The sequence below is a fragment of the Lytechinus pictus genome, chromosome 16, assembly GCF_037042905.1.
Source record: "Lytechinus pictus isolate F3 Inbred chromosome 16, Lp3.0, whole genome shotgun sequence".
In the NCBI taxonomy this organism is placed as follows: domain Eukaryota; kingdom Metazoa; phylum Echinodermata; class Echinoidea; order Temnopleuroida; family Toxopneustidae; genus Lytechinus; species Lytechinus pictus.
In genome coordinates this window covers 11,286,658-11,301,728 of record NC_087260.1, presented here as the reverse complement: position 1 = coordinate 11,301,728, position 15,071 = coordinate 11,286,658, and the positions used below count along the sequence as shown (strand labels likewise).

At 37.1% G+C, this 15,071-nt stretch overlaps 1 protein-coding gene across 2 annotated transcripts in view; it reads left to right on the top strand.

Annotated features, from left to right (window-relative positions):
- Positions 1-15,071, top strand: part of LOC129278832 (myosin-VIIa-like) — a 76,017-nt gene that overhangs the window by 19,627 nt on the left and 41,319 nt on the right. For both annotated transcript variants that reach the window (XM_064111533.1, XM_064111534.1), the window contains exons 7-21: positions 1,012-1,154; positions 2,300-2,413; positions 2,794-3,024; positions 3,654-3,913; positions 4,853-4,931; positions 5,821-5,952; positions 6,361-6,496; positions 6,982-7,226; positions 7,538-7,599; positions 7,726-7,909; positions 8,393-8,572; positions 10,081-10,176; positions 10,654-10,776; positions 12,826-12,933; positions 14,409-14,606. In XM_064111533.1, coding sequence (XP_063967603.1) covers positions 1,012-1,154; positions 2,300-2,413; positions 2,794-3,024; positions 3,654-3,913; positions 4,853-4,931; positions 5,821-5,952; positions 6,361-6,496; positions 6,982-7,226; positions 7,538-7,599; positions 7,726-7,909; positions 8,393-8,572; positions 10,081-10,176; positions 10,654-10,776; positions 12,826-12,933; positions 14,409-14,606 — 2,291 coding nt within the window. The remainder of the gene's footprint in view (positions 1-1,011; positions 1,155-2,299; positions 2,414-2,793; positions 3,025-3,653; positions 3,914-4,852; positions 4,932-5,820; positions 5,953-6,360; positions 6,497-6,981; positions 7,227-7,537; positions 7,600-7,725; positions 7,910-8,392; positions 8,573-10,080; positions 10,177-10,653; positions 10,777-12,825; positions 12,934-14,408; positions 14,607-15,071) is intronic.

Sequence of the window (15,071 nt, the reverse complement as noted above, 5' to 3'; positions counted from 1 at the left end):
ATCTGGATACAAGATACAAGTCCAAATATTTTACTTTCACTTGTGAGAAAAGTTTGCCAATTCATTTGTAAACAATCCTCTACCCAACAAATACTATACTCATCGGCCTCGCCATTCCAGACATAGCGTCAAATTACATGTTGTTCCACACCCCCCAGGTCAACATCACGACCTTTGACCCCATGTTGCTATGTAACTGGATGCCATCAGTAGTTGTTCATTGAGTGGCTCGTGTTTCTTACCTACCCCAAACAAACATGGGCCGCAGTGAGTGGTAAATTGATGCTGCTGAGCGCAGTGTGAATAGGGAATACTTGTTTTGAGATGGTAGCAGTAGGAGGTATTTAGCAGAATTAGTCTTTATTTTAGTCTGAAAGGTTTCCTGAAAAGTAAATGATTTGGCCAGAAAAAGTATTGATTTTCAATGTGTTTCTGATTCATGCTTTCAATGCAATTCAATTTACTTGATGTATACCTTGAAAAGGTAATGTTTTCAACATAAATACAGTTGAGAAAATAAAAGAAGTCGGTATTTTCTTGTTTTCTTATTTTCATGTAGTAGTTACTTTCTGTGTTTTCATATCCCATTCCAAAAGTGTAAAGAACTTTATTTTCAAATGTGCATGTATATGAAGCTGCATCTTTGGTTGCTGCAAGTTAATTAAGCTTTTATATTCTGAGGTTCGTAGGTAGAGAAAGCTAGAGATGTAATGAATCAGATATATCATCAATTTGTTCATGAATGAAGTAATAGCAGTTAAGTAATTTCAAGAAATTTACAAAAGATTCTAAGATTTCACTTGGGTCATGTACATGTACTATCTCTGATGTGCATTTAAACAAAAACTTCAAATTTAGAAGGCTATATACATTGACATTTTGAAAAGATAATTTTGTGCAAGAATGCTTTATCTGCACTAAATAGGATCATTATAAATTGTATGATGTCTTTGTACAATTAATGTACATGTAGGTGTTCAGAATTTCATATACATTCCACTGTCTTTGCAGCCTTTGGGAATGCCAAGACGATCAGGAATGACAACTCAAGTCGATTTGGAAAGTACATTGACATTCACTTTCAAGAGAGGGGTGTCATTGAAGGTGCAAAGATTGACCAGTATCTTCTAGAGAAATCAAGACTTGTTGGTCAGGTAGGGGAAACAGGATGATGATGATGGTGATAATGATGATGATGGAAATGGAGATGACAAAATGTACAATGATAATGATTATAGTGATGATAATGATGACAAGGACGACAATGATAATGATGATGATGATGATGATGATGATGATGGTGGTTGTGGTGTTGGTGGTGGAGAAGATGATCATGATGATGATTTGTCATGACGATGATGGTGATAATGATGATGATGATGGAGATGACAAAATGTGATGATGATGTTGAATGTAGCTGTTGAATTGTCTTTTTAACTCTTAACATGCCATACACACTACTAACCCAACGCCACAGTGCAAATCCGATGCTAATCCGATGCTAATCCCCTGTGCCAGCCACAAAACCCCCCTGTGCCACATTGATTTTGGGATCGCGAGTCGTATTCACTCCTTTCAATAGTCATGATTACAATTGCTTGTAACTCTCTAACGATTAGTTTATCCACAAAATATTGTGTAGTAAAGTTGTAGGAAATTTCATACCCCTTATAATGGTGTCCTCATTATATGGATTGGTTATTATCTTTACCGCTAAAATATGAGTTGTATCAAGTAGTTCCATTTTGTGGAGTGTTTTGTATGGATAAAAAAACCTAGGTCTCTTCCCTCTCGGAGGCGGAGCCATATCTTGTAAAAAATGTAGAAATACTCGAAAAAGTCGAATGTAAACAGCGTGAGTAAGTTGATCTGTCAGAAAGCAGAGTTCGCACTGCACACAATAGTGCTAATTACGGCGTGCATGCGATGCGCAATACAATGCAAAACGGCGTAACAATGATTGTAATTACGAATGTGCGCAGTCATGCACGAAGCAGGCGAGGGTAGGAAACAATGCAAGCACAAAGCAATCAATAGTAGGCGTGCGAGCACGAGTGTGGCATGTTATAGTAGGATACCTAGCGTGCACGAAGCACTCAATGAGTTAAGAATACTGTAGAAAATGTTAACACTTTAACAGTGCATTGATGTTACTGCGTAAAAAAAATAATTTAGCAAGATTTATACTGGTACCTGAGATAATATATGATATAAAGACTATTGATATAAATAATATTTATTAAATTATACTAGGTTATTGAACATAAATTTTGTAATCTCATTGTTTCCTTACAAACAGCTCAATGATGAGAGGAACTATCACATCTTCTACTGTATCTTGGCTGGTATGCCTGATCAAGAGAAGAATGAACTCGAACTCACCAAGGCAACGGATTACCATTACCTCACACAGGTATGTATAATACAGTAACGCGGCATTTGCTACTGCAACAACTGCTCTGGGCTTTATTTAATCTAAGATGTAGTGTTAGGAGTATAGGGTTGCAATGAGGTTTTATGTTAGAATTAGGGGTGGGTATAGTGTTAAAACCAGGGTTGAAGTTAGTAACTTGATTTGTGTGTGGAATTCATCATGGAGTAATTGTCGCCAGAGCAATCGTGGAATCGTATATCAGACTAACATAACATAGAGCAACACCAGATACTGGCACGCAATCAATGAAAGTGTGAGATTTGGGGGCATTGTGTGATATGCTCTGGTTCAGCATAGGCAAATAATGCAGACAAAATTCCATCAATGATAATAATCTTTATTTCTATCTGAATCTGTAGGGCAACTGCATCGAATGCCCCGGCAGAAACGACCGTGAGGACTTCTCCACCATCCGGGCTGCCATGAAGGTCCTGAACTTCACCGACGACGAAATCTGGGATATCTTCAAGCTCCTGGCGTCCATCCTGCACCTTGGTAACATCAAGTACACTGCCATTGAGAAGTCCAACCTGGATGCTACGGGATTCAAAGACCACACACAGACAGCCAAGGTGGCCAAGCTCCTAGCTGTAAGTTGACCTTGGCCTTGACAGAAGATGGCATAAGTTCTTTCCTTTTACCTTGTCAAAGTTTGTAAATAGTCGTAGGTTTGATTCCCTGTAACAGCACTTATTCTCCACTGTAAGAATTTCATCAATACCATGCTGCACTCAACCCGGGTTAGGTAAAGGGGTACTGGCAGGAAGGAATTTCTCCTATAACTGTGAGCACCGTAGTTGGTAGCCTTGCTTAGCTGGGGTTATAAAAGGAGTGTTTTGAGCACCTTATATGCAATATGAATACTCTATATTATTATTTTGAAGTTAGCAATAGAGAGATATCTATAGAATCCACCTGTAACTTTTAGATTAAGAGAGAATTTTACCTTGCCATTAAATTGGCTTTAATAAAGGCAAAAACATATAGAAAAATAATGAAGGTTTGACGATAATCCATCAAAGAATAAGAACGAGTGATTTTTGAGAATTTTATTTCTTTTAGAAAAATATCTTTAGGATACAATTTGAATATAATGTATATATGTTTCTTTTGAATATTCATGAAATGTTTGTCAAATTCTGACAGAACCACAGATAAAATTCTTTCACCAGTATTAATTAAACCAATGATTGCCATCATGATTGACCCCTTTCTACAGGTTAACCAGAAGGCCCTGGAAGAAGTCTTGACCACCAAGTCAACGACAGCATCCGGTGAGGTGATCATCTCACCGGTCAGTCACGCCAAGGCCATTGACATGAGGGACGCCTTCGTCAAGGCTATCTACGGCCGGCTCTTCGTCTGGATCGTCAACAAGCTCAACGTGGCCACCTTCAAGGAGCACGACAGGAGTACGGGGAAGAGGGTCAGCATCGGCCTCCTGGATATCTTTGGCTTTGAGAACTTTGGCAAGAATAGGTGAGATGTGTTGTCAAGGGTGGGGAAATTGACTGAAGTACCTTCCTCTAATAGACCTTATGCTTTGACATCATTGTTCCACCATCTTTGAGTTCAGTGCCATTGCCTTGCGTGTATTGGTCATCTGCAGCTGGCGCATCTCTGACAACTCCTTTTACATATAATGATATAGCCTCTGAGGAAGGGCACTATGAGATTATGAAGTCACATGCATAAGGTTTATATGAAATATAAAAGTACTACCTTCCATAAGTAAAAAATTAGGCTCGCCCAAGTTGAAGCGTTTTTTTCAAACCAGGGTCCTAAGTCGTAAAGACTTGTGATAATAACAAACACCAATGTCATATGATGTTTTGGTTAATCGTATTTTAAATCATGTGTTATCAATATCTAGATGCAATTCAGCCTCCTGTAAGCACAACACGTAACCTTAACTCTGTCTTATTATTGCCTTTTATTATTTTAATTTGTCTGTTGTGGTGGCAGCGGTGGGATGTAACCCACTACATCAGATTGACTGGTGTCTCTGTAACATGTTTACTATCAGCCAATCAAATTGAATGATTTCAGTAGATTTCATTTGTTACTTGCAAATTTGTTATAACAAGTTTTGTGAATTGACACCCAAATTATCCACAGCATGTATACCTCTCCAAGTTCATTTTCTCCCACGTCGAATGTATGTTTGTGGTCCCAATAGATTTGACTAAGGCAAAGCTAAAAACTATTAAATGAATATACTTGAGACAAACAGCGACCGAATTCTGAACGTTTACAAGTCTAAGAGTTATAGATTTTGTGAGGTGATATTACTCAAGTGCGTTTTGTTGAACCATAAACAAACTATCAGAAATTCTATCTGTGATATTGTAGCTCATCCCTCATTATATCTTCCCCGCAACTACATGTAACATACATTTCTCAAATATTGTTTCACAGCTTTGAACAGATGTGCATCAACTACGCAAATGAAAATCTTCAACAGTTCTTCGTCAGGCATATATTCAAGCTTGAACAGGTATGAAGTTCATTATATTTCGTAATAAATTGTTGATAATGTCTGGAGGGATGTCCCTACAGGTTGGGAAGGGGTATCGACCATCCCCACATGATAAGTACATGCACTGATATAAAGAAAGATGATAGACCTTTAAGATTTGTTGTGCCTTTCTTTTCTTTTTTCAATTTGTTCTATTTGTAACATAGAAATGTGGTTTGTAGAAAAGGTTACGTTGCCTAATATCAAAATTTGAGGCCTGCATTTGTCTTTGTGATACATATTACAGTCGACCCTGTCTTAGTGGTCACCTGTCTATAGAGAAATGTGTCTCTACTGGCCACCAACATTGTATCCCATTTAAATGAATATGTGTAAAGAACCTGTCTAAAAAAAGCCACCTTTATACAGTGGCCACTTTTTCTATTTCCTTCAGATGGCCTTAAAGGTATGGTCCGGGCTGAAAATATTTATATCTAAATAAATAGCGTAAAATTCACAGAGCAAAATGCTGAAAATTTAATCAAAATCGGATAACAAATAACGCAGTTATTGAATTTTAAAGTTTATCAATATTTTGTGAAAACAGTTATATGCATATCGTCATGAATATTCATTAGGTGGGCTGACAATGTCACATCCCCACTTTCCTTTTATGTTATTACATGAAATATTAAACGTTTCATTTTTTCATACATGTGTAGATGCAAATCTTTAAAATTCAAGAACTTCGTTATTTGTTATCCATTTTGATCAAATTTTCAGCATTTTGCTTTGTGAATTTTACTCTATTTATTGAGATATAAATATCTCCATTCTGGACCATCCCTTTAAAGAACAGGTTTGAGTGTCTTATTACAAATTACATTCATCTATTTATTTACTTTTGTATTTGATATCATTTTTGCAGGAGGAATATGACAGGGAAGGAATCAAATGGCAGCATATTAAGTTTGTGGATAATCAAGAAACCTTGGACCTGATTGCTGTCAAACCCATGAACATCATCGCCCTCGTTGATGAGGAGTCTCGCTTCCCCAAGGTAATCTTTGATTCCTCGACATTTAGACCTTACCTTAGACCTAATGTAGCCCAAAAGACCTGTACAGGCCGCACAAAAATGTTGTTAGCACTAACAGAAAAGCACAGTCTTATCTTTTGGATTGTGATGTCAAGCATTGATCCAAGATGTGAATAACGTGTTGTTGTGCCCTCGGGCATGTAACAGGGCCTCTGTTAGCGCATTGTTTACAGCGTTTCTGAGCAGCCAGGACAGATGACTTCAAATAGGAAGGCCGTGCATTGTGCCAAGTTCTTGCGAAATATCTGACATTTATTTGATACCTGTAGATGACGGACACAAAAGAACAAGTTTCTTCTATATTTCCATTTCAGAATTCTATTCCAAACAATTGAATATAGATTTTGATTTTGATTTTTTATTTTACAGGGATCAGATGAGACCATGTTGGCCAAGCTCAACAAGCAACACCGCAAGAACAAGCTCTACATCAGTGGTGCCTCAGCGAAGGGCACCCTCTTTGGTATCAAGCACTTCGCAGGAACCGTTTACTATGAAGCAACAGGTATGTGTACTTAACCCTTCCTTGATATCAGCCCCCCCCCCACTGCAGGCAGTAAAGAGGGGGGGGGGGCATTGCAGAAAGACTTGTGTTTAAATGCAATGCAAACAATCAAGTGCAAGTTCCAAACAAGCAGTTTTTATCGGTGTCTGTTCCAGGGTTGCCATTTTTCAGACTAAATTCTGAATTCAGAATTTTTCAACGTATTTTTCTACGCCCGTCCTACGAGACGTATTATTGGCCATAGAAAAAACAAGTCTTTAGTGGCATCCCTGATAACCCAACATTGATGACAGGCACTGATCATAAGGGATGTAGTCGATACCGGTACTTCTGAGTCACGAGACCGCTGGAGAGTAGACTTTGTGCTTTGCCCAAGACTTTGCCCTAGGCCAGCCAAAGCCAAAGGCCAAGGCTGGCAAGATCTGGCCTCAAGGCTGGCCTCCACTACATTCCTGCTGATCATGAATCTCCATTCTCGCCACCAGGTTTCCTGGACAAGAACCGAGACACCTTCAGCCCGGACTTCATCCAGCTCATCCGCACCAGTCAGAACGGCTACCTCAAGACCCTCTTTGCCAACGACCTCTCCTCCACCACCGAGATGCGCAAGAAGTCACCGACGCTGGGAGCGCAGTTCAAGAAGTCTCTGGACCTTCTGATGAACACCCTTGGACAATGCCAGCCTTTCTTCGTCCGTTGCATCAAACCTAATGAGCATAAACAACCCAATGTAAGTTCATCCGGAGTTGATTTACCTGCATTGTATTGAAATATACTTGTTGGAAAGATATTATATTGCTAGGATTGATTCACGAACACTGTTTCATGTATGTCGGGGTCGTAAGGCAATGATTAGATCTGTGTATTGTCTATAAGTGGTAAGAATACTAAATATGATAGAACATTCGTCACCAGTCCATGCACCTGATTTGCAACCTGCATTGTAATCTATTGGTACCATACATGTCACTTTGTGTCTGAGTTGATTGTACAGAATGAGTCTTTTAAATTATTGTATCATATTTCTCTGCTTCATGACAGGACTTTGAGAGAGAACTGGTAGTAAGACAGCTGCGATACTCTGGCATGATGGAAACGATCAGGTGAGATGCCCTTTCTCCCTTATCATTATTGCATTAATGATAAAATCCAGTAGGTTTTAATAGGTTAGGTTAGGTCATGGCAAGGTTTATTAATCCTAATCTGAATTGTATTTTTTTTTCTTTCAGAATCCGACGAGCAGGATACCCGATCCGCCATACCTTTTCGGAGTTTGTGGATCGCTACAGGATGCTTGTACCGGGTATCAAACCATCTCAGAAGGAGGATTGCCTCGCCGCTTGCAAGAAGATTGGCCAAGCATTCCTTCAAGGTGAAGACTGGCAACTTGGACACAAGAAGGTCTTCCTAAAGGTAAGAAACGCTGTATGTTGCCCTTAAGGCCTTGCACCTTATGACTGGTTCATGATCCCATTTTGGAACAAATCATGTTTTCCTTTAATATTTTCTGAAAATGTGAATGAAAAGTATCTTTTTACTTTAGGTTCAAATTGAATGTACATGTACATGTAATAATACAAATATAACACATATCTTTGGATGATTGCGAGGCTTTACTTTGGATTAAAGACCCAATTTATTTCAAATCATTGAGTGTTATTACTAGTTATTCCAAATTCGGATCACAGACCAATCTAAGATTTGCTTTGGCCTTTGTTGGAACCACATAAACCCAACTTGGGTTATCCCACCGCTGCCACCAATAAATCATTCTTAACATGAATCTTGGTCCTGTTTCACAAAGATTTGCTGTAGTTGCCAATACCAAATCTCTATGACAAATCTACCACCAGCAAATCAATTACAAATATCTTGCTGATTTTGTTCCCCCTACAGGATGCACAAGACTTGTACCTTGAGAGCGAGAGAGACAAGGCTCTCACCGCGAGGTGCGTTATCATCCAGAAGGTCTTCCGAGGGTGGTTCTACAGGCGGCGCTTCCTCCAGATGCGCAATGCAGCCATCACCATCAGCAAGGCATGGCGTAAATATGCCCAGAGAATCCGTTACCTCAAGGTTGGTTAATTTCATTTCTTGAGAGTGATAACGAAAAAAATTAACAAATACAATAATAATAATGATAATTTTAATCAATATTTTATTGTTCCAAATATAAATCCTCCTAAAATTCATTTTTGCCCAATCAATTGTTGGCCAGAGCCACACCAGATCGACATTGCTCTATCCCTTAAAATCATTGAATGCCAAACAGGGTAGCAGTAACTCCCATGTTTTAACGTCTTTTGATCTGATTGTAATTTCTTTTCATGTTTTGATTGATATACAAAACAATTGCAGGAAGAATGCAACAAGTACAGATTCGGTCATGATTTCTGATGTTTGGAAAATAGCATTATACTCAGACATACTGAAGCTTTTTGACATGCACTTATCAGAGTAAAAGCACAGGAATGAACAAAAGGATAGAAATAAAATAATGTAAGATAGAAACAATGAGGATTGTATTCCACATGGAACGTTAAACTCTTTTATATGTATAAGCCAGTTCACGGTTAGCTCATGATCAACTTTTCTCAAATGACCTTTGTGATTTTTCATTAGGATAAGCACTATCAATTTCAAATGTAGATGTTGCGTAAGCTTTACTGGTAGAGTATTCAAATTCTAAGAACAAAAGGCATTGTATAGACCAGGTGACTAGAATAGTACATCAGGGATAAAGTTTGGAAATCTGTTTTATTGTCTGCCTTTGGCACATTTGACTATTGTTTAGGCTACTGTCAAATACCAGTGATTATGAAGGCTCTATTTATTACTCTTCAGCTTGGATGTGATAAATATTTTGAAAGGAATCAAATCACAAATGCTTATGTCAGTGAATTTGAAAGCCACCTTCATGGTTGTCTCCAATGACCTTTTTCTGCTCGTGCGCAGTTTACAACAGTGAACAGGCTTATTCTTCATACTCCCCAGTCAAGCAAAGTGTCATATGTTATGTTATATTGATCATTTATTACCATGATATTTCAGAATCTACCATGTGGTTGATTCCTTGCCAGCACCTGTAAAATTGAATGCATTAGATATATATGAATACCAATTGTGGTAACGATCTCAAAATTAGTTCGAACAGAATCCAACAAAATAATCACCAAAGTATTTGTATGAATAAAAAATACATGCCAAATACATGTAGCTCTGGAAGAAAATGCGTAATTACTGAGAAAAATAAGCACGGAATTCCATCAAATGTCGGGTAATTTTCAAAGCAATATTAATACACTGTCCTATATATGCTTTTCTGTATTAGTGATCATCAGAATTATCAATTTTGAACTGAGATTTCATGATTTTACAAAGATAAGTTTAGATTAATTTATGATATCTAGATGTATGATAATATTTTTGACAATAAACCTTGATTTAAAATACTTGCTCATGAAATAATTGTTTACTGCAACTACTGTCTTTTACCTTATTTCAAAGTCTCTTAACAACATGTTGAGTAAAGCAATAACAGATAAAAAATTAATGTTATGTCGTCTTTCTTTCTGCTTGTGTAGATGAAACGAGGATACCTCAGACTTCAGGCTGTTATACGGGCGAGGATCCTGGCTTATAGATATGAGTTTACAAGGAGGAGAATTAGAGGTTTTCAGGTATGATTAGTCTGCTCCATGTATTAGAACACTAGCCCTGAAAATATATTTCATTCAAATGTCATTTCTTTTAAAGATAAATGCCAGTTGTAGATATGATTTCAAAATGAGTTCATACAGAATCCAATAAAATGGCCACCCAAGTGTCTGTTTGCATGAATAAAAAATATGTGCGAAAGGATTCTTGAAGAAAATTGTTTACTTGCTGAGGAATTAGCAAAATAAGCATGTGATTCGAGGCGAATGTTGAGTAATTTTTCAAGCAATGATAATACACTGTCCCATATGTACCTATCTGTGTTTGCGATCTAGAGTGTGATCGTTTTCAGCTTAGATTTCAGGGTTTCACCAAGTTTAGTTTATGGTAACTGTTACAGGTATAGAAAAAAACATAGCTTTATTTGTCTTCTTGTGTTTGTAAGAGATAGCTATCGCTGTTAAGAACAAGTGAATTTATCAAGACAATCTTTTCAACAGGCTCATGCCAGGGGATTCCTGATCCGTCAGACAACCAGGAAATATCGTAGCAGCATCCTCAAGATTCAAGCTGGTTTCAGAATGGTATTAGCCCGGAGAAAATACAAGAAATTAGTGGCAGAGGTAAGCCCTTTTGGTTTTAGATGACACTCTTAGGGCATTTTCGCAATAACTTTGCAGACGCTTTTTATGATGCAAATAATCTGTTGTATAAAGCTCTTCATAACGAAGTAGCCTTTATTGAAAATCGAGGTACATGTACCTTTGTAATAGTTATCATGCCTGATTTTTCACTGTAGGCATTTGAACTGTTTTAAAGGTAACATGTGTGTAGTTATTCTAATGCCCGTTCAAAATTCTGTGTATTATTTGTTTTATATAGTGATGTGGATCCTTGTTCTTGGTTAAATCATCCTCTTAAACCCTGAAAGCAATGACTGGTCAATAGAATTAGTCATTTAGTACCAGGTGATAGCAACTTTCCTTTCAGTGAACATAAATGCTTGGTCATACTATTGATTTCTTCAGTTCATCGTTTGATTTGGATTAATAGCACCTTTTTATAATTGCTAATGAACTACACCCCTTCATGTGTAATTCTAATTCTTGTAAAAATTGTTAATGAAAAATTAATACTTTTCTCGTATATTTGCTAATGAATTTGAAGTATTGCTGCATTTATATTTAAGTCAAACGACAATGAGTATATGGGCTATTCCACGGTTACTCACGTTACATTTGGAGACACCTTGACTCATACTTGGAGCTGTAACTCCATTATTATTGATAGGAACTAAACATCTCTTTATCACAACATAGTACGCAGTCTGACTATCCTTTGTATAAAAACAAAACTTGGGAAATTTCATTATGCTCCTGGCAAATCTTTGAAATGTGTCGGTTACTCATGTTACATGATTTGGACATGCATAAAATGAAAAGTGGACATAAGTGAAAAGTGTCCTCATGCAAGGCTTTTATGAAAGTTGATTATATCCATTTCAAAGAAGTATATTAGGGAGACGAATTTGTATATAATTAAAAAAATAAAGAACACATGGTTTTCACAAGGGGTGCAGATAAAGTGGTTACTCACGTTACAGTTCAGATGGGCTATACAGTACAAAGACACACTGAGCTCATGTCCACCAACCTATGGAATTGCCCATACATGTATGCTGTTTTTCACCATTGTTGTGATATGTCTTTGGTCAATTTTTTTTTATAAATGAGTTGAGGTTAAATTCAAACCAACAACGCAAAATATATGTACTTTCTAATTCTTAATCTGTTATCCTTTAAATATTTTTGATGGTTTTGAATTTAATCTTTAAGTTTGTAATTAAATCCTTATCTTGAAATGAAACAAAATTTACAGCACCTTCCTCCATAAAACACGTGATTTTTATGTTTATGACTTAAAATTGAACTACATGACAGCAGTAAGTCACTTAGTGTCATGTTGCATCTTATGTTTGAATCTCTAATCTCCCCCCCCCCAAAAAAAAGGGAAAAAAACAAATAAAAGAATAATGATAGATATATAAAGCACATTAGAACAGTAATAAGAACAGTAAAAAACACAAGTGTAGGTACATGTACTTATTTCTTATTGTGATCAAATTTTTACCATTCAATACATGTAGGCCTATATTTATGTTATCATCAATACACATGATGAATTTTTGTGAATATATTTAGACCTATGTTTAGTCTTTACCGTAGTGCTTTCTTTTTTGTCCAGTATGTTGATTAATATTAAATTTAAAAAATTCTTTATATCCATGTCATGATTCATGACCAATGAAAATGTTAACATTATTGATTTTTTTATTGAAATATAAGTATGAAATGTGAAGCAACCATGTGAATTGCCCCTAGGTCTGTGTTTATAGTCTCATGTTTATCAATAAAACGTTTCATTGATATGTAGGAAAGATGAATATTATCCCTATAAATATAGGATTATGAGGTGTCTATGTAAATAAGTGGCGGCTGAAATAAGCCTATAAGCTGGTGCAAAGTCTAACATAACTTTATTCAGGCCAGGTTTAACAGAGTGATATAGTTGCCATGGGTGTGATACAGTAATAATTATTGCCTGCTCCCTATATGTGGGATATCATTGTTATTCACCTTAAAATCTTCTTTGTATGTCGTGTTATTGTGTAGCACCGTCGTCGTCTGGAAGCAGAGAGAGTTCGGAAGGAGGAAGAGGAGAAGCTGAAACGGAAGCTGGGAGCGAAGAAGGCTAAACAAGAGGCTGAAAGAAGAGCTCAGGTAAACCTGTAAACAAATATACCATGAGGCTCGAGGATCTGGCTAAAACTATTCCACATCGAAGGAACTTCAATAGTACCGAGGGAGGGTGGTACTATTGATGTTCCCGAGTGTGAATAGTTTTAGCCCCGTTTCGAGAATGAGTCTTTGCATATTTGTTTAATGTCCTTCCATCTGTATCACTCCTCATCACATAGAATAAGGGAAAATAAAGAAAGAAAAATTGATAACAAAGGAAAAATTTAATCAAACTTTTCGGATATGCTGATTGCTTGGCATGCAAACCCACGCTAGGCGCACCAAATAATAAATGTGCACAGTGGCTTGAACTGTCATATCCATGCGCGGCTGTGTGCACGTCTAAAGCGCAGTGCAATATAACTCTTAATCGCTAGAGGGTATTCATTTGTCTCGCAATCTACTATGGTCAACAAGGAAATTCGTGATCACTCTCGCAAAAAGTGTTCACTAGCTTTCTAGGAAATTCGTGATCACTCTCGCAAAAAGTGTTCACTAGCTTTCTAGGAAATTCGTGATCACTCTCGCAAAAAGCGTTCACTAGCTTTCTAGGAAATTCGTGATCACTCTCGCAAAAAGTGTTCACTAGCTTACAAGTTCACGAGCTTTCGAGTGCCGCTGCAACTCTTTATCAAGTGACGAAAATTATCTGATACGGTAGACTACCGTATCAGATAATTTTCGATCACGAATTTCCTAGAAAGCTAGTGAACGCTTTTTGCGAGAGTGATCACGAATTTCCTTGTTGACCATAGTAGATTGCGAGACAAATGAATACCCTCTAGCGATTATTTCATTCCGCAATAATGAACCTATTTAGTAATATAACTCTTCTATGCCGATGACCATGGCATGATTCCCCCCAAAATAAACTTCTAAATCATCCAAGCATTTGCATACTCTAGACTTTGGATTGATTAATTTTACTATGAATATGAATAGAATACATGCCTAGCCCCTAGCTGAATGATAATTTATTATGAATAAATGAAGAGCTCAATTGAAAAAGGGGTTAGAACCATTTTTCATCAAATTTGATTTTTTTTTTGGTCTCAATGTATAGACTTTTAGACTTTGATACCAAAGAAAAGTTGAATTTCCCATTAAAAACTGAACAAAAATGACAAAGAAAAATAATGTGAGTAAAAGTTGGAAAGAAAAATCACTTTTTTATTCAAAATTGATTGGATCCATTTCAGTCTGCTTGCAAAAGGGGTTAGATCCACACTGGTAATTTTTTGAAAAAAAATATTTTAAAAATTGAAGACAGGTAGATTTCTTTTATACCCAATTTTATGTTCACACGACAGGGTAGTACATCATAACAATTTAGTTTCTCAGAAGAATATTGCAATATGAGAATAAAAAACATGATATTTCTCGGAATGGTCCAAAGTTGATCTAACGTAACCCTTTTGCAACCAAACTCTTCAAATAATTTTGTTTTTTGTTTCCAGGCTCTTCTCCTAGAGCAGGAGAGATTGGAAAGAGAACAAGAAGAACAGGAGAAGCGAGAGAGGATGGAGAAGGTCGCTGCCATCGAGAAGGCCGAACTCCGTCGCAATCAACCTCGGACGGACGTGGAGGTGGTGGACGAGCTCTTCGGCAACATCGAAGGGAATGATGAGGAAGGACAAGGTCCAAAAGGATTCGAGGTAAAGCTATAGGTAGAGTCATGAAATTAAGCTTGGGAAATTAAAGGCACTATGCCACAGCAATCTTGAACAGCGCCATCTCATGGCCTAAACTACCTCATTACATGCCCGCATCCTTATCCATGGTGCAACACCTTGATAGTCTATGATATATAATAATTTATAAAAATGTCTATTACATTCATACTGCAATATTTTTCCAAGAACTACAATTTTTTTAGTATGCTTCCTTGTGTTGATGTTCTTCAGTAGAAATCATATGACCATCATGTTATTTTTTTGTTTGTTTGACAACTTACCTTGATTTGGATTGACATAGAAGCACAAATACCTGACTGTTGCTATGATAACTCCGGGATAGAACAGACTTTGTCAGATAAAACATTGGTCAAGTCCTTTCATGGTATCCCCCAGTGACAAATAGTGATCATTATGATCCATTCTCTACTGGCCTCAAGCCTATTG